The sequence below is a fragment of the Drosophila suzukii genome (assembly GCF_043229965.1).
Source record: "Drosophila suzukii chromosome 2 unlocalized genomic scaffold, CBGP_Dsuzu_IsoJpt1.0 scf_2c, whole genome shotgun sequence".
Taxonomy (NCBI): domain Eukaryota; kingdom Metazoa; phylum Arthropoda; class Insecta; order Diptera; family Drosophilidae; genus Drosophila; species Drosophila suzukii.
The window spans coordinates 2,668,065-2,691,747 of record NW_027255896.1 but is presented as its reverse complement, the minus strand read 5'-3'; the positions used below and the strand labels follow the sequence as shown (position 1 = coordinate 2,691,747).

Below are 23,683 nucleotides of genomic sequence, written 5' to 3'. Positions count from 1 at the left end.
TCCATTAGGACAACGTCAGGCCACACACATCTTTGGAAACGCGCCAGAAGATCCGGGAACTCCGATGGAAGCTTCTTTTGCATCCACCGTAGAGTCCGGATCTCGCACCAAGTGATTACCACCTGTTTCTGTCCATGGCGTACGCGCTTGGTAGTCTGGAGTTGGCCACAAGGGAGTCCTGAGTAAATTGGCTCTCCGAGTTTTTTGCCAATAGGAAAGCGAGCTTCTATTAGAGAGGCATTATGAAGTTGGCATCTCGTTTGTATCGCGTCATCCAACAAAACGGCGCATATTTGACTTGAATCGCATTATTGTAACCTATCTTATGAACAATTGAAAATTCAATGAAAATACCGCAGGACTTTTTTGTCAACCTATTTTTTTGTTTTCGGTAAACAATATTTAATTGAAATAAAACAATATCTTAACATTTCTGCAATAAGTTTATAGTTTTTCAAAAATAGGAAAGCTCTGAACCTACAATACTCTTAAGGGAAAGATCTGCAAGGGTATAGAAACGTTGGGTTGCCGAAGTAAGCATCCGTTCTAGTTTTTTTTTACCCTTTCTCGTAGAAAGTATGTAACAGGCAGATGGAAGCGTTTCCTACCCCGAGTCGATCTAGCCATGTCCGTCTTCCGTCTGTCCGACCGTCCGGATGAACGCTGGAATCTCCGAAAAAAATATGAGCTATGCTATTGGGATTTGCCATGCAGATTCCTGAGCTTCTTGCGCAGCGCAAGTTTGTTGCAGCACACAAACCGCCCAAAACTGTGGCTCCTACAGTTTTGATACCGATCGATTGACCCAAAAAAAAGTTTGCCACGCCCACTTTAACGCCACCAAACCGCCCACAAACTTAAAAAAATCGTAAATATGATCGCGGTTATCTCGGAAACAAAATTTTAACTGAAATGTATTAGTCTCGTCAATACCTATCGATTGATCCAAAAAAAGTTTGCCACGGCCACTCTATCGCCCACAAACCGTCTAAGCCCGTGGCGCCCACAATTTTCATGCAAAAAAAAAAATTTTAACTGAAATGTATTAGACTTGGCAATACCTACCTATATACCACTCTAACGCCCATAACACTTAAATCTTTTTATCGCCCACATAACCATATATTGAGATCGCGAGTAGGTGGCGCATTTCAATCTCGTTTTTCTCCTTGCATATCTCCATTTCCTATTGGTCCCTTTAGCTGAGTAACGGGTATCTGATAGTCGAGGTACTGGACTACAGCACAATTCTGAAATTCTTTTAAGTCGACGATTACACTAGCTTACAGCCAAAATACCCCGAGAAGGATGATGGTAGTTTCTGGAACAGTAAAGTTTTTTTATAAAGATATGTTCAAAGAATTTTGTTGGTTGTTCACGCCAAAAGGGACTTTAATAACTGGAGGCAGTGTCGAGCGGAAGTTTCCTTCAGATGTCCACATCTCACTCGTTCGCACTGTCCTTTGCTCTCGCTCTCCAACTCTCCGCCCCGCTCTGGAGCACTTAAGTTAAGCTAGGCTTACGCAGTTCGTACGCTAAGCACGTAGCGTAATACGGCGGAAAAGTTCTACCGTTTTTTCAAATATTATTTCTGCGCGGACCCTACACAATTTCAGTTATTAAGCCACCCCGCCACAACACTGGTATCACCATGTTTTTATATTTCTGCTGGCTCTGCGAGTCGATGATGCACGTTTAATGTGCAGGATTTACTGGCAGAGTCAAAGACTTCATTGATCTGAATTCTGGTCTCATGTGGCCATGTGGATCCTGCAAGGAAATGATAGTTGAGATGAGCGGCTTTATGAATCAGACTCGAGACAGCCTATTGAATCTCTCAGGTGCTTCTAAACAGCTCAATGAGGGGTTCAATTCCGTTTGTGCCCAATTTAATAATAAACAAGAAACGAAGTTAACTTCGGCAAGCCGAAGCTTGTATACCCTTGCAGTTATAATTATTAATTTTAAAATACAAAAAATTATATTCCCAATAGTATAAGATAATACGCAGAAAACACCGAAGCTATAATTTGTTTCATATTATTTTCCCACCAATTTTCCGATCGTTCCTATGGCAGCTATATTATATAGTCGTCCGATTTTGATATAAATTCGAAATTCAGAACTAATAAAAAATGTTATTTCCAAGCGTAGGAGTTTATATGTCAAAAAACACCGAAGCTATAATTTAATTCATATTACTTTCCCACCAATTTTCCGATCGTTCCTATGGCAGCTATATGACACAGTCGTCCGATTTTGATTAAATTAAATTCGATATTCAGAACTAATTAAAAAATGTTATTTCCAAGCGTAGGAGGTTATATGTTACAAAACACCGAAGCTATAATTTGTTTCATATTATTTGTCCACCAGTAGTAGTCCGATTTTGATAAAATTTAATTCAAAGTTCAAAACGAATTAAAAAACTTTATTTCCAAGCTTAGGAGGTTACATGTTAAAAGACACCAAAGATATAATTTTTTTAAATATTTTTTTTGATTATTCCTATGGGAGCTATAAGATATAGTTGTCCGATCCGGCTGGTTCCGACTTATATACCACCTGCAAAAGATATATAATACTTTTGGAAAAGTTTCAGCCCGATAGCTTTAAAACTGAGAGACTAGTTTGCGTAGAAACGGACGGACAAACGGACATGGCTAGATCTACTCGTCTAGTCATGCTGATCAAGAATATATATACTTTATGGGGTCGGAAACGTCTCCTGCACTGCGTTGCAAAGTTCTGACTGAAATCAATATACCCTCTGCAAGGGTATAAAAAGGGTCTGTTGAATTTTTGTGTAAAAGCTGTTGGAAATAGGGTCTTGATAATAAGAAATTGGTCACTACCATGAAGGTCGTTCAGTATTTCCCACTTAGCGTGGTGGCCAAGATTGGAGAGCAGAGTGTGAGGCCGATGTGTGTGTAAGTATTGTGTGTTGAAAAATGTGTGGTAGATTTGTCGATCAGTAGAATAATTGAATAATAATTGTTAATAAATCTTTGAGTTATTTTTCCTCTTTTGTTCGTTGTTGGTGAGTCCCAGGACGGATGCCATCCGTTGAAATCTCCCATAATTAGTGAGGGTGCTTGTTGTGTATTAAATGTTTTTTAAAGTGTCTGGTTAGTAATGTTTTTGGTGGGAGATATGTATATTGAAAACATGTTTAATTTTAGTTTAGATTGTATATTTATGGCTATTGCTTCCAGATCGTTTGTGATATTAGGGATAGTGTATTAAATTGACTTATGAACTAATAGTGCTACGCCGCCAAATCTGTTGGTGGCTATGTTTGTTAATAGTTTGTAGTTTATTGGGGTTGGTACGTTATTAATATATTGTATGTGGGTTTCTTGGACGGAAATTATCTGCGGTGTATATTTTTTGATTAGAATAAGGAGTTGTTAGTTGTTAGTTATTTACATATTACAGTTAACAACATTTTAGAGAAAATTAAAGCTTGTAACCAAACTTTATTAGTAGTGTTAACGGTTTAAGTTTAAGTCTTAATAAGGGGTAGGGTCTACACGGATTCGCTGTCGCTGTTGTTAGTGTGTTTGTATTTGTTTAGAGCTTTGGCCTTTGTCTTGGATGCTTTAAGGTTCGTAGATAGGGTATTAGACATATCTTTAGGAAATATGTTTATTTTTAGATCTTCTGTGAGTTGTGACGAGTATGGTGTGGCTAGTTTTCTGGTATGTGTAATGCAGTCAGTATTCATGTCTTCTAATTTGTCGTAATCGTGGTGGTGATGGTGTTAAAGAGTTTGGCTTGATGGTAAAGTTGTTTTGGCCGGTCCGGTGGCTGTTGCCTTCGATGAAGTGATATGTGTTCCTGATGTGGGTATGGTGTGCGAATATTTATGTTGTGGTTGGGTTATGTCTGTGTGTGTCTGTGATTGAGGGTTTGTTGTTATCTGGGTGGTGGCGTTTGTAAGTGTTTTGGCATAGGTGAAATTGAATCCGTGTCGTTCGTAATATATACGTTGGGCGGTCTTATGATCAACTTTTTGTGTGGTTTTATTTGCTGTTAATTCTTGGTTTTTTATGAAAGTTGGGCATTTGCGGTCGATTGGGCTGTGATGATGGTCAAGTTCTGGGTTGATTTTGCAGCTTAAGCATTTTTTTTCGTTTTTGCTGACATTTTTTAATTAATTGTTTCTTTTCTACAGCCAATATCTAAAACTATTTTTTTTTGATTTTCGTCAACTAGAAACTGAACATTTTAATTTGTTCAATTTAAGCCCAGAATTGATGCAGATATTTTTGTAAGTGTACATCTAAATTTGTATGCCATTATTGTAAATTTTCAACCTTTCTAGAAGAAAAACACGGAAGAACGCTATAGTCGAGTACCTCGACTATCAGATACCCGTTACTCAGCTAAAAAGACCAAAGGAAATGGAGATATGCAAGCAGCAAAGCGATGTTAAAATGCGCCACCTACCGGCGGTAGACGGATTTAAGCGTTATGGGCGTTAGAGTGGGCATGACAATTTTTTTTTTATCAATCTAGCATGAAAATTGTGGGCGTTAGAGTGGGCATGACAATTTTTTTTTGGATCAACCGATAGGTATTGACGAGACCAATACATTTCAGTTAAAATTTTGTATTTAGCATGTAAATTGTGGGCGTCACAGGCTTGGGCGGTTTGTGGGCGTTAAAGTGGGCGTGGCAAACATTTTTTTAGGTCAATCTATAGGTATTGATAAGAACAATACATTTCAATTAAAATTTTTATTCTAGCATTAAAACTGTAGGAGCTACAGTTTTGGGCGGTGTGTGGGGGTTAGAGTGGGCGTGGCACATTGCTGAAACAAACTTGCGCAGCGTAAGAAGCTCAGGAATCTGCATGCCAGATCTCAATACCCTAGCTCTTATAGTTTCTGAAATCTCAGCGTTCATCCGGACGGACGGATAGACGGACAGACGGACATGGCTAGATCGACTCGGCTACTGATCCTGATCAAGAATATATATACTTTATGGGGTCGGAAACGCTTTCTTTTGCCTGTTACATACTTTCCGACGAATCTAGTATACCCTTTTACTCTACGAGTAACGGGTATAATAAATATTTATAGCGATCTTATGGGTTTTCAATATTTATTTGTTTACATTTATTTATTTACAAGATGGATACAAGTAAAAACAAAACGTATTAATATTTATATTACAAACATATGAATCTGATGTTAAAGACTATCAGTTTCATATGAAAACATATCAGTTTGAAATTGAAAAATACCAATATAGGAGGCATCCGAGTACAGAGTGTCCTCTAATTATTTTTAAAATTGATCCGGAACATACATAATTAAAATAAATAATTAAACGAATAATATTAATATTAGCAATATAATATTAATAATTATTTGTATACAAAATGCATAATAGTAAGAACCAAACTAATTAATAAATTAAATAAATTAATATTACGAACATATCAATCTGATATGAAAGAATATTAGTTCGATATGAAAACACATCAGTTTGATGATGCACGGGGGTACTGTGGGGCTTTGTACGCGACGTGCGTGGGTGTTTATTTGGACACTTTGAAAACAGAACTAATTCAGCATAGCTTAACTTAAGCGCTCCAGAGCGGAGCGGTACTGCCTCCAGAAATTAAAAGCCCTTTTGTCGTGAACGAGTCATGTAGGAATTTCTTTATATCGCCGTGAAAAGGTCCCGGAAAGACGGCCCGCGAAGAAAATCGCCAAAGAAAACGTCTGCGCTGTTACGAGGGAGCCCACAGCCATAAGACGTAGAATTTCGGAGCGCAGTTACTGGAGCTTGATGTATTTGGGAGCTGTGTTATCGATTTCGAACTACATGCCAGTCGGCAAAGTGCAGTACTTTTGGTAATACTTGGATTTTAGTATGGATTTAATGCCTGCGGCGCAGACGATTTGCTGGAGTAATTTTGTGGATATTGTAATTTTGTTTTTAATGTTAGAAATAATTTATTGTAGGTCGAGAAAAGTAGTTGGAGTGGACTGTATTAGAAAGAGTAGTTAAAGTGGACTGTATTAGAAATGTTATGTAAATATAAACACGCAGCCGGAACACAGTAAAAAATAAAGAGTGCAAATCTTAAGGAAAAAATGTTTTAATCGGTAATTTTTTACTGTAACTCAGTTATATTTTACACACAATTGGAATTAAAATTATATTTGATAAATATTTATAGTTGTACAATTTATAAGTGTACAATTGCGGGCAAAGAAAACTAGAATATTGTCGGGCACAAATAACGGAATCAGAATACATATATTAAATGCCGTTGCGTCTGATTAATCACATTTGGATTTAGATAATATATCATACAGAAAATAAGTCGAAATAGAGTTCGGAAAACTGGCTGTATGGCCGGCACTTAGTAGTAAGTGGAACTTATCTGAAGCTGTTCAAGCCTGTTCAAAAAGTCTAAGGAAACTTTAGGAGAGGGAAATCCAATGTTCTTGAAATCCGGCTTCGACTGGCATGTAGTTCGACATCGATAACACTGCTCGACTGTAGTTTTGGTGCAGGCCTATGGGCATTAAATTATGTTAAAATGGACGTACGAGTATAAAGCATTCGGGCGGATCGAGTTGAGTGTCTAAAAATAGTATAGGGGGACCATAATCTTTAAAGGATTCTAAGCAACATTGACGAACAACCTTATGGTCTAAAATGGCGTTTGAACGATGGCTTTCTGCGACTACCCATCCGAATGATAAAAAATGTTTTCCTTTTGTCAGATTTATTACTGAATTTTAAATCTGTAAGTACATTTCACACTTTGCAAGAGTGACCAAATTTATCCTCAAAGCAACAAGAGGTGTTTCCAAGCTGCTCACTGCCGAAGACGGATGTTGAAGGCCCGTATCATCCAATCATCCATCAGCGCAACACAGCTGTAATATCAAAGAGAGTCGGCGCCGGTCACTTTGACGCAGTTGCATTGATATTAACATTCTTACTTAAATTTTTCGTTCGCAAGCAAACGGCACGGATTTTGACTGGTCGTTTTTGTTTTAAGGTAAAACATAAAACCATTGCCAACAGTTTCGACCAACAAACCGTCGACTTGGAAATTGCTAAATTAAAGCAATTTTTGTGCTTTTTTTACTTTTGGTTGGTTCAACTATTTGGATTATTGACTATTTGAAATAGTGTCAGTGAAAAAGCTCACCATGTCCGAAACAAACAAACTTATTGTCTTTTTTTTGATTGCTTGTGTTTAGCAAACATAGATAAATATAACTGATTCTAGTCTATTATTTCTCTATCTTTCTTGGCGCTGCCAGACACATAAGCAGGTGCAGAAAAATGAGAGCGAAAAGCTCTGATATCGCTGAGAAAGTAGAGTGCGCGGCTAACTTATTAACAATTTAAACTATTTGTCCTTTTCCTTTTTGTCTTCTTCTGTCCTCTACCTTATCAACGTAAAACAAATTTAGTTCACACACATTGTTCTAAGCCGCCGAGCTTTTTCGACAAAAATAAAAAAATAATTTAAATTTATTCTTTATTTTCGTTAGATTTAACAATAGTTTTTGTGATGAACCGCAGAATTTCCTTAATCGCGCGTTAGCAGCTTCTGCGATCGCTGGAGTTCGAATAGCAACTGCTCTGCGAAAGAACTTTCGGCAGTCAGAAGGAGAAAGAGAGATACTTATAAGAACCTTTCGAATAAGTGGTAGAAGGAGCGAGTTGATGCCCTATTTACAGAGAGTTGTATCAGCTGCAGCTCAAAACATCCTCCCCCCTGTTGAAAGATCTGTGTTTTAACACTGGACTCAATGGGAAGAACGCTAAGCTTGGTATCCGCTCTTTTTATTGTGCCGGACGAGGTACATGGAACAGCAGCTCTCACTTCGACGACTCTTGCTAGACCATTTTAACGGGGGTAGTGCTTCATCCTTGATGTATACGATATCATTGAACTTGACCATTGTTCCGTTGAGTACCACTTTGTACGTTGTCCGAGCAGTGTTCTGTAGTATGCATATATATCGTTGTACCGAGTAACCAGTGTACCAATGCTAGCATTGTGCTGCAGCGTACTTAGATAAACATAAAGTCCCGTCAGTTAAACTCAGTTGGCCAACCGAAATACGATCAGCCAAACGCGCCTTAAAGCCTGACATATGTGATGAGCAATTGTCAGCATATTTTCATGGCTTGACAACGCACACAAACGATGCATTTCCTTGGTTTTAGACTTTAATTCACTTAACATCAAGACACAAGACAATTTTTATTATCTATATTTTTTGAATGACCGATCTCGGCTTCATTCCGAAATAGACTAACTTCTTAATTAAAATATCTTATCCAACGAAACTCGGCCAGAAGCTTTTTTTTGTCAAGCATCTAGAACTTTAATTTCGCTTTAAATTAAAAGCTTATGCTGAAACTGTCGCATCCCGCTGTGAAATAAAATTATGCTGACCGATGCAATTTGATTGAAATTTGGACCGCAATATGATCTGAACTTAGAACGTGAAAGTTTGGGCTTCGATCGTGTGAGATTGGGCTTCGAACGGAAGCTTGTGTTTACTTTACGATTGGTTTATTTATCTTAGCCGGCCAGTTAAGCGCGGCCCTTGAATTTAATGGCATAACAGTTTCACGGGTTGGATAACTTGCATGTAAAACCTCTCTCGCGCCCTGCCTGTTACCAGCCTTTTGTATGAGCACAGACATTCCTATGAATATGGCCGCTGCCAATATTTTGTAGGCAGCGCAGCCGCGAGCTTCTAACTTAAGGAACACTCTCTATCCGAACTTTAAATAATAAAGATAAAATCTTGGCACGTTGGTCAAGAGTTATCAAACACGATACCAAAAACTTAAATTAGAAGGCGACCGTGACAGAACCTCACTAAAGCGGAACTCTTCGAGAATTTTTTGTCGGCTGGTCCCGTCCTGCTGGAGATCACCGACGAATGGAGAAGTCATTTTTGGTGATCAGCCGTGTGCTGAAAGCGAATCGCCGACCGCTCACGAAACCGAACTCTATGCGACAAAAATAAAACTGAAACATGTAAGAAAGTGCAAAAATTAAATTATACTAAAACCAGACCAGTTGTGCAACACACACAAAATAAAAAAAAGACCAAATAAAAAAAAATTATAAAAAAAATTTAACACTACCCCTGTGACCTGTGCGATGACCGGCACCGGCCCCTTCTAAAAATATATACATATATACATACATTGTGAGAGGCAATCCGCCCCATACACCAGTTGGACTGGATTAGGCTGCTACAGGTAGCTTTGGAGGTGTGTCCAAACAATGGACCACGCCCCCTCACAATAACTGAGTACAGGGCACGACAGCAAAGGAAGATAAAACCCAAAAAAGAGGAACGGCAAACGGGTAAAACTTCTTAGGGAAAGAAGATTCATCGAGGACCTCATAGAAGCAGCCACGACTACCGAAGAAAAATCAAAACAGGAGGTCCAAACGACCAACGATTTGCATACTGTGCCCATGAAAACTACTAACCACTGTTAGGCTTTACTCGTAGAGAAAAAGGGTATTCTAGATTCGTCGAAAAGTATGTAACAGGCAGAAGGAAGCGTTTCCGAACGCTGAGATCACGGAAACTATAAGAGGTAGGCTATTGAGATTTGGCATGCAGATTCCTGAGCTTCTTTCGCAGCGCAAGTTTGTTTTAGAAGCGTGCCACGCCCACTCTAACGCCCACATGCTAGAATAAAAATTTTAACTGGAATGTATTGTTTTTATCAATACCTATCGATTGACCCAAACAAAAGTTTGCCACTTTAACGCCCACAGACCGCAAAATCGTATATATGAACGCGGAGATTGAATCAGATTTATATTCCGTAGCCTTGTACGCAGCGCAAGTTTGTTACGCGAATATGCCACGCCCACTCTAACGCCTACAAACCGCCCAAACCTGTGGCGTCCACAATGCTACGGCGTTCATGCTACGTAAAAAAATTTTAACTGAAATGTATCAGTCTCGTCCGCCCACAAAACCATATTTTGAGATCACGGGTAGGTGGCGCATTTCAATCTCGCTTTGCTGCTTGCATATCTCCATTTCCCGTTGGTCCTTTTAGCTTAGTAACGGGTATCTGATAGTCGAGGTACTCGTCTACAGCGTTCTCCCTTATTAATATTGCCTTCTTGTATTTCTCTTTATACGTTTTACTAGTAGAGTATATATATTGTTGAACGTTGATGCACTAAGAGCAGTACAAAAAGTACCTTCGCGAGGAAGGTACATAGAACAAATAAAGACAGGACAAAACATAGATCAACAAGACTAAACCAAGTGAACTAAGATTTTAGTTTAAAATTAGGGATAGAAGTTTAGGAACAAAATAAGTGATATCTAAAATTAGATGGACATCGTGGATAGTAGTTTCGCATTAGGCTAACAGGAAAATTGAAAGTTATGCTGCTTACCAAATCTACAGAATCAATATCGCCTCTGATAAGATTATTCATAAAAATAGTACCAAGCATAGTTCTACGGTTAACTAGACTAGGCAAATTAATTAATAGCAATCTACTCGAGTAAGAAGGCAACCTGAAGTTTTGATCCCAGTTCAAACCACGTAAGGCAAAAAGAAGAAATGGTTTCTGTACGGACTCTATACGGTCAATGATTATTTGATACTGAGGACTCCAAATGGAAGAACAGTATTCTAAATTATGACGGACAAGGGAGGTAAATAATAATTTGGTAGTGCATGGATCATCAAATTCTGTATACCAACGCTTTATAAACCAAAGAACACTCATAGCTTTATTTACAGTAAAGGTTATGTGGGAGTCAAATTTAAGTTTAGGATCTAGGAGAACACCTAAATCGTTTACTGAGTATATTCGGTCCAGAACCGTCTTCTGAAGAGAGTAACTCATGAACGTTGGCGTACCCCTATAAAAAGTCATAACGTTGCATTTAAGACAGTTTAAATTCAAAAGGTTGTATTGACACCATTCCTGGAATCTATTAATGTCTGACTGCAAGCAGAAACCAGACTCAATATATAATAAACAAAGCTTAACATCATCAGCATACATTAAACCACGAGAGTTAGTTACGATAGAGGGAAGATCATTTATAAACAGAGTAAACAGCAAAGGGCCTAAATGACTGCCCTGATGTCACGTTGATCATCTTGGAAACAGCGTTTTTGAATAAAACCCTCTGAGATCTACAACTCAAATAACTTGAAATCCAAGTTAACAGATTATTCGGAATCCCGAGCTGATCTAATTTGAATAAAAGAAGCGAGTGGCTTACAGAGACAAAGGCTTTACTAAAATCTGTATATATAACGTCTGTCTGCAATTTTTTGTTAAATCCATCTATTACAAAAGATGTCAGTTCGAGCAGGTTAGTGGTGGTCGATCTTTGCTTAACAAAACCATGCTGACACGGAGATATCAAAGAGGAGCACAAATGTTGCAAATGAGAGGTAATAATGCGTTCAAATGTTTTAGGAATTGCAGACAGTTTGGAGATTGCTCTATAGTTCTGAACATTAACGTTCGCACCCTTTTTGTGGAGTGGAATAAGAAAAGAATCTTTCCAGATAGTAGGAAAAACAGATGATGAGATAGACAAAATACAAAGTTTAAGAATGGGTTTACAAATAGTTCGTGCACAAGACTTAAGCACACACCCAGGGAGTCCATTTGGCCCCGGAAAATAGGTTGACGTTATAGTTTCTAAATCACTTAAGAGAGAACTTTGGGTGATTACGGGAGAAAAAATACAGTTTGCCCTGTTTAAGTGATTAGGGTAGCTGGAACTAGACCAAGAAAAAGAACTATAAGTAGATTGGAAGAATTCAGCAAATAAGTCTGCAATTTCCGGATCCGTAGATGCCTCAATAGAGTTTAATCGTACTGATGATGGCAATGCTGAAGACTTTCGCTTAGCATTGACAAAGTTATAAAACTGCCTCGGATCCTTTGAAAATTCAAATTTACATCGGTTCGAGTACATGGAATAGCAATGACTGTTAAGTACATTAAAATTAGTACGAGCCACCACATATCTTGAATAATCGGATGGCCTACCCGACTTTTTGTACTTTTTATAGAAGTTTGTTTTAAGGTTTCTAATTTTTTGCAACTCATTGGTAAACCAAGGAGGCCTGTCTTACTTAGGAGGAAAACTATCAGGAATACATTCACAGAAAAAGAGTTTAGGACACTATAAAATAGTTCCGTAGCACTTTCAATATCCAAGCAATTATATAAATTTGTCCAGTTATATTGTGAAATCATGTTGTTGAGTTAGTTAGTTGGAGAAAGTAAAGGAGAGAGGGTATCAACACAGGGAAGACAAATTGTAAGTTCCAATGTGGGATGATACCGGTCTTCTGGCACAACTAGTGGGTCAATAAAAACAAATACAAGATCTAATTGTCTGTTTAGTGAATTACGTATAAAGCTAACTTGCTGTAATGATAATTCTAACAGACCGTCAACGAAGTCATGGTCAAATAAAGGTTTAGAGACAAGTGTCAATGTCAGGGAGATTGAAATCACCCAAAACAATCAAAAGATCCCTTTCGGAAAGATGAGATAGAACCGTTTTTATTGCAGCCAAATGTTGCTCATAAATTGCTAAGTCGGATCCAGGTGGAATATAAGAAGTTACATAAATAGAAAAAGATTTCAAAGATTTCACACAAGTCTTATTTCTTTTGCAGGTAGTATATAAGTCGGAACCAGCCGGATCGGACAACTATATCTTATAGCTCCCATAGGAATAATCAAAAAAAATATTTAAAAAAATTATATCTCTGGTGTCTTTTAACATGTAACCTCCTAAGCTTGGAAATAAAGTTTTTTAATTCGTTTTGAACTTTGAATTAAATTTTATCAAAATCGGACTACTATATCATATAGCTTCCATAGGAACGATCGAAAAATTGGTGGACAAATAATATGAAACAAATTATAGCTTCGGTGTTTTGTAACATATAACCTCCTACGCTTGGAAATAACATTTTTTAATTAGTTCTGAATATCGAATTTAATTTAATCAAAATCGGACGACTGTGTCATATAGCTGCCATAGGAACGATCGGAAAATTGGTGGGAAAGTAATATGAATTAAATTATAGCTTCGGTGTTTTTTGACATATAAACTCCTACGCTTGGAAATAACATTTTTTATTAGTTCTGAATTTCGAATTTATATCAAAATCGGACGACTATATAATATAGCTGCCATAGGAACGATCGGAAAATTGGTGGGAAAATAATATGAAACAAATTATAGCTTCGGTGTTTTCTGCGTATTATCTTATACTATTGGGAATATAATTTTTTGTATTTTTAAAATTAATAATTATAACTGCAAGGGTATACAAGCTTCGGCTTGCCGAAGTTAACTTCGTTTCTTGTTTATTATTAAATTGGGCACAAACGGAATTGAACCCCTCATTGAGCTGTTTAGAAGCACCTGAGAGATTCAATAGGCTGTCTCGAGTCTGATTCATAAAGCCGCACATCTCAACTATCATTTCCTTGCAGGATCCACATGGCCACATGAGACCAGAATTCAGATCAATGAAGTCTTTGACTCTGCCAGTAAATCCTGCACATTTAACGTGCATCATCGACTCGCAGAGCCAGCAGAAAATAAAAGGGTTTAGTTAAAGACGGAAGAGTACAGTTTTTCTTAGTGCAGACAAGAGCTATTTAAAGAAAAATGAAATAAAATAAAATAAAATATGTAAAATACCTCAAGTAAATTTGTTCCTGGGATCAAATTCCAAAACCACAAAGGCACAAAAGACGAAAAAAATAAGAGTGCGAGATCGCGTATTAAATGAAATGTAAGAGAGCTCGAGGGAATAAATCTTCTATCGACTGAGCGTGGCTTGTGGGACACTGACAACTTGACTCACGAACAGTTACAATGTAAAGCAAGCAAGAGAGAGATTAAGAGAATAGCACACCTAAAGTCTACCAGAAGTTCGGCGGGTTCAGAGAGTGTAAATTACAGTTGTAATGTAGAGCGGGAGAGAGAGAGGTAATAAAAGAGATTTAGCAAGCTTAGAGAGTTTAATTACCCTAACAAAGCAAGGAGATAAAACAAATCTAATAGAAATTGAGGGGATGCTCTTTCTCAGTCGAATCCAGAGGTCCTTTTACAAGAAATTTGTAAAGTCACTGAGACATAGGGCTAGAGAGTAATATTCGCGGAGTGAACGATGATATTTGATCAATTATCCCGGAGATTCCGCGTCTATCCAATCGAGGGGAAGGGGGGTGTTCCAGGACCTATGAGGTTACGGTAACATCAGAACACCAAGTCCTTTCGTGATGGAAAATTCCACCGGCTGGACCTTCGGGCGAGGCCGCAGCCGGATTCTATTGAACGTGGCCGAGTGGTATTAGGCTCGCGAGGCCAAAAACGCCACGGGCTGGACCTTCGGCTTGTCCTTTTCTTTCGTACAAGTTCACTCAGTTTTATTTATGGTGTTTAATTGTTCCTGGGTTTCAATGCGCCGATTACACTGATTCACTAACCCTGCTTCCTACCGACCGTGCTTTCTTTTCCGCGTGTTTCTTTGTTTTTCTCGTCCGGAAACCGCCGTGTGGCCCTCAAATCCTTTTTCCCTTTGCCTTGCCAGATCGGTTTGATATTTTCTCTATTTTCTAGTATTTTTCCCTATGGTTGTCACCTCGGGAGGGTGGTGCGGAACGAAACTTGACCTATTTTGGTTTTGCACCCGAAAATCCATAAGTTCGCTTTCCACTTACTAAATCATAAACCTCCATTTTATATCCCTTACGTACTAATAATAACAATGCCAAACTTAGATAACTATTACTTATATTTATATACGAGTATTGTGACGGTCTAGCCGTCGGGCAGGATCGTCACAAAATGTTAAAATAACTATAACCACGTACCCGTTTACTGGGAGATCTAGTTAAAAACACTAACACAACTGTAAGGCTAAGCTTTGTTAATAAACAAACACAAGACACTCGCTAAAAATCACTGAATAAGACAAAAACGACGTTAAATCGATTATATGATATATGATATATATCATAATCACTGCTATTCCTTTTCTTTCTCCGAATCACTCCTGCTTAGTTTGCATGCACAGCACTGTTCGACACCCCAAAGATTCCAATGGCTTTTGCGAACGTGCGGAATCTCGAAAACCCGTTTTTTTGGTTTTTGGTTTAATTTGGTTTATGGCTGTAGATATTCACTGTTCTTTTACCGTTTGGGATCACCTGCAAACAATAATGTGCTACTTAACCGACTTTTTGGTTAGAGTTAGCTGACAAACGAGTTTGAATTAATACTCCGACCTAACGACCTTCTCCGTCCGAGAACTAAAAACCAAAAGAAGGTTACTTCGCCTTACAGCAAGCACGAAACCCGAATTTCGCTTTTTCTTTTTCAACTTGTATTCCCTGTTAATTTGACCTTTCTGTTGACCTTATCTGTGCTCTGTTAGGCGTTAACAGAGCTAGCATGCTCACTGAGATCTTCTGAATATTATTTGGAGAATATCTGACGGATAAGGTCTAACGGAATTTTTAAGTCCATGTATCTCAGCTTACTTTTAAGGGTATTTTAGGGGCAGCTACGAGATTCATTACAAACTGCCCCTACCAAAATTAGGCTTGGGGTTGAGTAACAACTTATCAATAAGACCCGCATGGCTAGTAAATCGGAGCTGCTATTGACGCAAGTCCTTGGCATGATAGGTTCCAATGCTTTTCCCCTGCATATCTTCTAGTTCGTAAATAGAGTTTACTTTCCTCATTTTGATCCATGCTTTTACAAACATCGGACCTTATTTCATCAGTCCAGCCTAAACAATTGGCTTGCTTATAGTTTCGCCTATATACCTTGTTGAACTAATAAGCTTTTTTATTAGTTATTGCTAAATTAAAATACGAATTTCAGGTTGCTTTAGGCTTTTTAACAATTTATTAGCAAGAGTGAGAGTACAGCAGGCGAGATGAGAGTGCATTTAATGTCGAGAACGGAATTCGTACTACTTTTACAAAGGGACAGCCAGCCGAATGCTGGGCCCAAGAATGCAAGTACACAAAAAACGAGAGAGCTAGATAGAGCTTTCGCGATGCAATTAATATAAGAGATCGAATTAAGTTAATTAGCTGCTGCGGCTGCGTGACCCGACATACTCCCCCCGTTGGAAGCCTGGGCTTCAACATCATCCTTATGGGGAAGCAGACACAGCTTGTTTACTGCTCGCTTTGTCACTTCTGATGCTGTCTTCAGAACGGCAACTCGAGAAACTCCATCTCCACCGAACAGAAGCTCGATCACTCTGGCGAGGGGCCACTTCATGGGAGGCAAGTTTTCGTCCTTGACCAGAACTAAGTCATCGACAACCAGGCCAGGTTTTGGGGTGCGCCACTTGGAGCGCTGCTGCATTAATGTTAGGTATTCTTCCTTCCATCGGGACCAAAAGATCTGCTGCAAGTAAGCCACGCGTTGTCATCCATCCAAGCGATTGAAGTTAAGACTGGTCACATCCGGCTCGACGAAAGAGGAAGGCGGACCACCATTCAAAAAATGTGCTGGGGTTAATACATCCAGATCAGCTGGGTTTTCTGAAATCGAGACTAATGGTCGAGAATTAACAACCGCCGAAATGTGACACACCCGGGTCCGCAACTCCTCAAAGGCTAAAACAGCAGTGCCAACAGCGCGGTAGAAATGATGCTTAGCGATCTTCACAGCCGCTTCCCAATGACCGCCAAAGTGTGGCGACCTAGGAGGAATGAAACACCAATCAATAGTCTTCGCTAGGCAAAAATTCAACGTAGCTCTCTGGTGATCACTGCTGAGGAATAGGCGCCTTAGTTCGAGCAGCTCATTGCGAGCGCCAACAAATTTGGTTGCATTATCAGACCAAATCTGCCGCGGCCTTCTTCCAGTGAATAGCCTTCGTGGCGAAACAAATGAAGACACAAACGTAGCATTTTACTGGAGGCTTTCCTCGCGCCTCTGACCTGTAGAAAAATGGCCCGCAAAAATCAATGCCAGTGACTTCGAACGCATGTGATCCATCAAGTCGCTCCTTTGGAAGATCCGCCATGATATGCTCCACTACTTGAGGCTTCATTCGAAAGCATTTAATACATTTGTTTACCGCCTTCATAACCATCTTCCTCCCCCCAATAGGTCAATATTGGGATCGAATTATGCGTTCATGAAAGTGAGTAATAACGGCAATAGTGACCGAATGACTCCGTGGTAATATAATTGGATGACGGCTATTAAAATCCAGAGAAGAATTCCTCAGCCGGCCATCCACTCTAAGAAGCCCAATGAATGGCGAAAGATGCGAGAGAGCTGGAGGAGTGCACCATTCCCTTTGACTGCAATGATTTGATGTCATCCCATAAATGTGAGCGCTGGACAAGACGAAGCAACAGCAGCGTACCGCCTTGAAGGTCAGACACCGTGAGCGTTGGGCGATGGATGCGACTACTAAACTTATAGACGAATCCGAAACTTTTTTGAAGGGCAGCAAAGGAATTGGCAAATTTGGATCTGGCCACTATGTGTAGTAGAATCCTCCGGCGCACCTCAAGCGTTGGATTTTTTTGGGGCCACAGAGAAATTTTGGTCCATGAGCCCAGAGAGGAGACTCGTTGAGCTCAGCAGGAAAAGCACCTCGGGAGAGAATGTCAGCTGGATTTAAAGAAGTTGGAATATATCGCCACTCCACTGACTCAGTTAGCTCTTGAATGGCAGCTACTCGGTTCGCTATAAAAATATTAAATTTGGACGGCTTGTCTCGGATCCATGAAAGCGCAACAGCAGAGTTGCTCCAGCAGTAAACCTTTCCCTCAAATGCACTCGTCCCAGCCACTTCTGCGATGAGCTTAGAGAGGAGTTCCGCCCCCACACAGTTCCAACTTGGGCACAGTGAGTGTTTTTAAGGGGGCTACCCTTGACTTTGAGGAAAGTAATTGAGATCGCCCGTTGCAAACGATGTAGACACAGGCACCATATGCTTCTATGCTGGCATTACAAAATCCATGAATTTCACTCTTAAAGTTTGGAGAACGAACCAGTCGAGGAAATGACGCAAGATTAATCTGCCAAAAACTCGTACATATAGCACTCCATTACGTATTCTGTGACTCAGGAAGACTTTCATCCCAGGATAACTTCTCCTTGCACAGTTGTTGAAGGAAAATTTTCGATTTTGTGATCACAGGTCCAACCAACCCGAGAGAATCGTAAAATCGCGTTATTGCAGACAGGACAGATCGCCTGCAGGGGCTTGATGTTGACTGTAAGACCGAAAAGGAAAACAATAGTTGGTCAGAAACTGGATCCCAAGGGAGACCCAAGGTTTTTGCAAAATCAGTGCCATCATCAAACTTCAAATAGGACTCCTTATCCTTGTCTGCAAGTCCATCCAAAACAGCCGGCACATCTGAGCACCACTTTCTAAGCTTAAATTTTCCCTTGGCTAGAAGTTTTGATGCCTGATCCATAATGATGACTGCCTCTTCCTTGGACTTGGCTCCAGATATCAAATCATCCACATAAAAATCGCGACGAATGACCTCAGCCCCATGCGGAAACGCTGTATGCTCGTCTGCTGCCAACTGATGCATAGCTCGCACAGCCAGAAATGATGCTGGCTTCGTGCCATAAGTAACGGTGTCTAGCTTAAACACCCGCAATTGGTCCTGGGGGGAGTCCATCCACAAAATGCATTGCAAATGGCTGTCCTCAGGCTGAACCCTAACACAACGGTACATTTTGCAAATGTCTCCTGTGATTGCTACTGGGTGTGAACGAAACCGATGAAGAATCTGGAACAGCTTAGGCTGAATAACAGGGCCTGTCATAAGAACATCGTTGATCAAAAACTACGCGAAGCTTTGTAGTGGAGCTATCTTCCTTTATGACGCAATGATGAGGTAAGAAGTATCGGCACAACCCGATGTCAACGGCAGAAACTGATGACATATGTCCTAGATCGAGGTATTCCTTTATGGATGCTGCATATTGAGCCTTCAAAGCTGGCTGACGATTCAACTTTCTCTCTAGGGACAAGAATCTTCGATAAGCTTGCTGATAGGACTGTCCCAAATGATCTAGATTGAACTTGGCATGCAGCCGAACAGAATAATCACCAGCTGGCAAACGAACGACGTGTCTTACGAAATGTGCTTCACAGTCCAATTCTTCCTTAGTAGCGCGTATAATTGGCTCGGCGCAGCTTTCCACTTCCCAAAATCGTCGAAGAAGAAGATCATCTAACCGATCGAAACTATTCTTTCTACTAGCGAGAAGTACATCTTGAGACGACATTAAAGCCGAGCCATTGGAAATGCCATAACCTCCAGAAACAACCCAACCCAGACGCGTCTTTTGAATTAAGGGTAATCCAGGTGGGAGCTTGATTTGGCCAACGCACAACATCTCGAAAAAGAGGCTGGCTCCGATTAAAAGATCCACCCCCATTAGAGCATAAAACCTTGGGTCATATGTTCCAGCTGCCAATGTCGACGTTGAAGCTAGGCTGTCGCTCTGTAATGTTAGGAGCAATTACTGCGGTAATGTTAGCTGAGTATTCGGAAGTTCGGGACTGAATCGTAATATTGACCGAGTGACCGTCCGTCACAAATCGGAGATTCCAGTTACAGATGCTGAAGATTTTATTTTCTTTACTTGAAGCTGGTTTGCGAACAGCGACGTTATTAGATGCAGTTGGGAGCCCGAATCGAGTAGAGCTCGACAGGGAACGAAAACTCCGGAACGGTTTTTTACTAAAACGCTGGCCGTTGCTAAGAGCACAGTATCATTACTAAACTCCTGTGCAATAAGAGCAGTCTAAGTGGAAGACAGTGCAGAGGGTGGGGCTTCTTGAAGCTGTGCTCCTTCTTGTGAAGGAAAGGACGGTGAGTTTCCCAGGTGAAGCAGGGTGTGGTGCTTAGATCCGCATGCACGACAATTAATAGAGTTGCATTGCCGAACTTGATGACCAACATTAAGACAATTTATGCAAAGACCGAGCCGTTTCGATTCTTGAAGCCTATTCGCAGAAGACAGGATTTTAAAATTCTGAAAATAAGAAATGGAATGCCCCGTATCATTACAGAATATACAAATCCAAGGGCTAGCATTCGAGGCAACAAATGCTGATCTACGCGATTTCGGTATTCTGTTACTTCCCACCTGATTGCCCGGCGCATAGTTTGCCTTAGCGAAATCCATAGTCTCCAACGTCCTGCATCGCTGTCCAGAAATGATGCCATTGACTCCCACGTAGGAATTAAATTGACGAAGGCAGGGTCCTCTAAACGCTCTTCCCACTTTGCCTGACTTGCCGGATCCAACTATTGGAACAGGACATGGACGATGATGCATCCTGCGATTTGTTCCGTCGTGCCCAGTCCTTTGAGAGCACGAATATGCGTATTGTATTTATCGGACAGCTCCCGAAGTTTCGAGACGGAACCACTCAGCACCGCCTTAAGTCCCAGGATTTCAGTGATGTGTGCCTGAAAAACCAAACGTCGATTATCAAATCTATTTTGCAGCAAATCTAATGATTTCCAATGAGCGAATCCAATCTATTTTGCAGCAAATTTCCAATGAGCGAATAGTTTCCAACGCTGCGTCCCTTAGGCACGATCGTAGATGCTGCAGCTTTTCTACATTGGTGAGGTCCGGATGACTATCTGTGATCGTGGTAAACATAGAATAAAAGTCAGACCAATTTGCATAACCTCCAGCGAATTTTGGAAGCTCCAGTGGGGGCAGCAATGCTGCCCTATGTCGAGGCTGAAGCTGCTGGCGGCCGAAAACTCCCGGAGTAACGCCGTCAGCAAAAGTTGAGTGCGAAAGAAGCTGTGAGGCGCGCTTTGAAATTTCGGATCGAACCGATGACTTCAGAATTACGAGAATGTCATCAAATTTCTCACTTAAATCACTTTCAATTTCCTCGAAATTCAATTCTTCGAGCTCACTGAGCACCTTTTTAAATGACTCTTGAAGCTCATCAATCAACTCCAACCTCACATGAAGAACGGATTCGTCGCATGAAGTTAACGCCGCACTTGATAGGGAATCCACTAAGCGCTCCACTCTATTAAATAAAGCCGCTGCCTTGCGCTTTAAAAATATTGCCCTGCTTGCATCAGCGGTAACCTCTCCAAAAGTTCCCGTAGGCATGGCTACAACAACAACAGCAGTCGAAATGCCCGAAATTCAGCTTCAGCGGTAAGATGAGCGCAAAGCAAACGCTTCTACGTATAGCTGATTTTGCGCCTTATATGTAAATTTCCGCAATCACCAACTGCTATTTATTTATAGCGCTCACTGCATTTAAGGCTTTATGATTGTTGCTCCGCCAATGCACCGTAGCCGCAAGAATAAAAAAAGTCAATAAATAGACTTATATGATGTGCACTTAGTATTATTTATGCACAAATTACGTCGGGGTCATCAATGTTGAACTAATAAGCTTTTTTTATTAGTTATTGCTAAATTAAAATACGAATTTCAGGTTGCTTTAGGCTTGTTAACAATTTATTAGCGAGAGAGAGTCCAGCAGGCGAGACGAGAGTGCATTTAATGTCAAGATCCGAATTCGTACTACTTTTACAAAAGGATAACCAGCTGAATGCCGGGCCCAAGAATGCAAGTACACAAAAAACGAGAGAGCTAGATAGAGAGAGCTACCTTTCGCGATGCAATTAATATAAGAGATTGAATTAAGTTAATTAGCTGCAGCGGCTGCGTGACCCGAAATACCTCTTGGCCAACTTTGTACTGCACCTCTCTGGCTCGCAAGTTATAATGCTGTTCGTTTCGTTCGTTCTGTATGTTCATCATTTCTAAGGAACTAATAATAATCTAATAACCCTAACGATCTTAATAATGGATAAGATGCTGTAAAGGTATGTCTGATTTTATAGCTTCGCAAAAGATTCTGGAAACTTTCAGCTCTGAACTTCGATCCGTTATCGGAGACAATTGTTACCGGCATTCTACAAGTGAAAAACAAATCATCCCGCATATACTTGTGTTTGCGCATTTAGCGCGTTTTATTTTTGAAATTTGTTGTAGAGTGTAAGGTGGGAGCGGTAGCGCAATAAAGCTTTCTTCGCTCTCGCGAATTCGCCCCGTCTCTCGCCCCTAGTTAAAATAGGCTTAAGGGAAATGTTAAATGAAATTAAAAGTTCAGTTGTTATATGAGAATCATTGCGCACACTCCCTTCTTCATCGAATAAACCCCTTGGTACAAAAGATAATTAAATTTTTATGGAGACCCCGTCGTGATTGCAGTGGAACTCCATTTTTTGGTGAAACAAACACATATCGCGCCGGCTTGCTTAAAAACATTAAAGTTGTTGGTGCAATTGTTGCCGCTACTAATTCTTCGTTGCTGCCGCTGGAAAAGTATTGGACGCTATAGTTTTTTGGTTTCATCGCCGCTGCTGGACCGTTGTTGTTGTTGTGCTGCTCATCGCCAAGTTCACCGCTCGGTATCCCCTACACCCCAGAAGGAAATCACATGGATTTAAACAGGGAAGTTGCCGATGGATGTGAATCGTCCCCATAGGTATAGAATGATGAAAGTTAAAAGTTAAACTGTGGCGTTTCGTAAATTATGTTTTGGCCTATCTTTCAACTAACTAACTTCAATCTAACCAAGAAATAAATAAAACTTGCATGCACTTACGATTATAATTCTGATATATACATACATCCATACAAACACATTTCAAGTTATAGATACATAAGTGAATCGCTTTGGACCTAAATCAAATAAATATTTGTCGGCGACCTGGTTTTTGAAAATTAAAATTCCCCTATTTCTTGTCTTAGTGATCACCAATTTGAGTTTAGCAAAGAATTAAAGTGGTAAAAGTCTAAAATTGTGAAAAGTTCAGATTCCAGGAGTAAGTTCCCGGAAAATTTTTTGCCGCGCATTTTATTCAAGTTTCCCTCGCTTATCGCCATTTCCCGCACTTTTAGGCGTCAGGCTTATATATTCGTTGCACCTTTCTCCGTTTGCGTTGCGTTGAGCCGTCAGCCGTACACACATACCATCACACTGAGAGCGCGGCCCGTTCTTTTGAGTTTTCTTTCGTGGTATTCGTTTTCGATCGCTGGAGCGGTGCAAGCGTTGCTGCTGCCTAAAAGCTGGGTCGTTTTTGTTGGTCGCTTATTCAAAATCAAATCGAAGCCAAAGATGGAGATGATGTGTACCGCGAAGAATTAGAAAACCTGCTATAATCGAAAAGATGAAGGGTGTGTAAGTCGTCACGCCACACATTGCTTCACATTTATTTGCCGAATTGATATCTCGCGTTGCCACCTCCTCAGCCCACGCTCTTACAGAATACTCCATCCACTTCGCATGTTTTGCATGCGACTGCATCGGATAGAGTTATTCTTGTCACAGCCATCGTGAGCGTGCAAACAAAGAGTGGCGAGTTAGCTTTGGCTCGAGCGTTGCTCAATTCTGGTTCACAAGCAAATTTTGTGACCGATGAGCTCGCTCAGAGACTTAATATTAAGAGAGGGGACGGGTGTTTGAGCTTAAGGGGCATTGGTGGAACTAACGCTCAAGCAACCAAGAAAATACACAAGATAGTCAAGTCGCGATTGGGTAGCAGTCAGTTGTCGTCCGAATAATA

General features: G+C 40.2%; 1 protein-coding gene across 5 annotated transcripts in view; it reads left to right on the top strand.

Annotated features, from left to right (window-relative positions):
• The window catches only part of LOC139353985 (tyrosine-protein phosphatase non-receptor type 21-like), a 358,621-nt gene that overhangs the window by 311,838 nt on the left and 23,100 nt on the right, over positions 1-23,683 (top strand). For 2 of the 5 annotated variants that reach the window (XR_011605044.1, XM_070998187.1), the window contains one exon: positions 12,706-12,860. The exons of the other annotated variants lie outside the window; for them this stretch is intronic. Coding sequence is in view for 1 of the 2 variants with exons in the window: in XM_070998187.1 (XP_070854288.1) it covers positions 12,706-12,753 (48 nt within the window). In the remaining variant the exon portion in view is untranslated. Of the gene's footprint in view, positions 1-12,705; positions 12,861-23,683 lie in introns of those variants that run through there. 5 annotated transcript variants of the gene reach the window in all.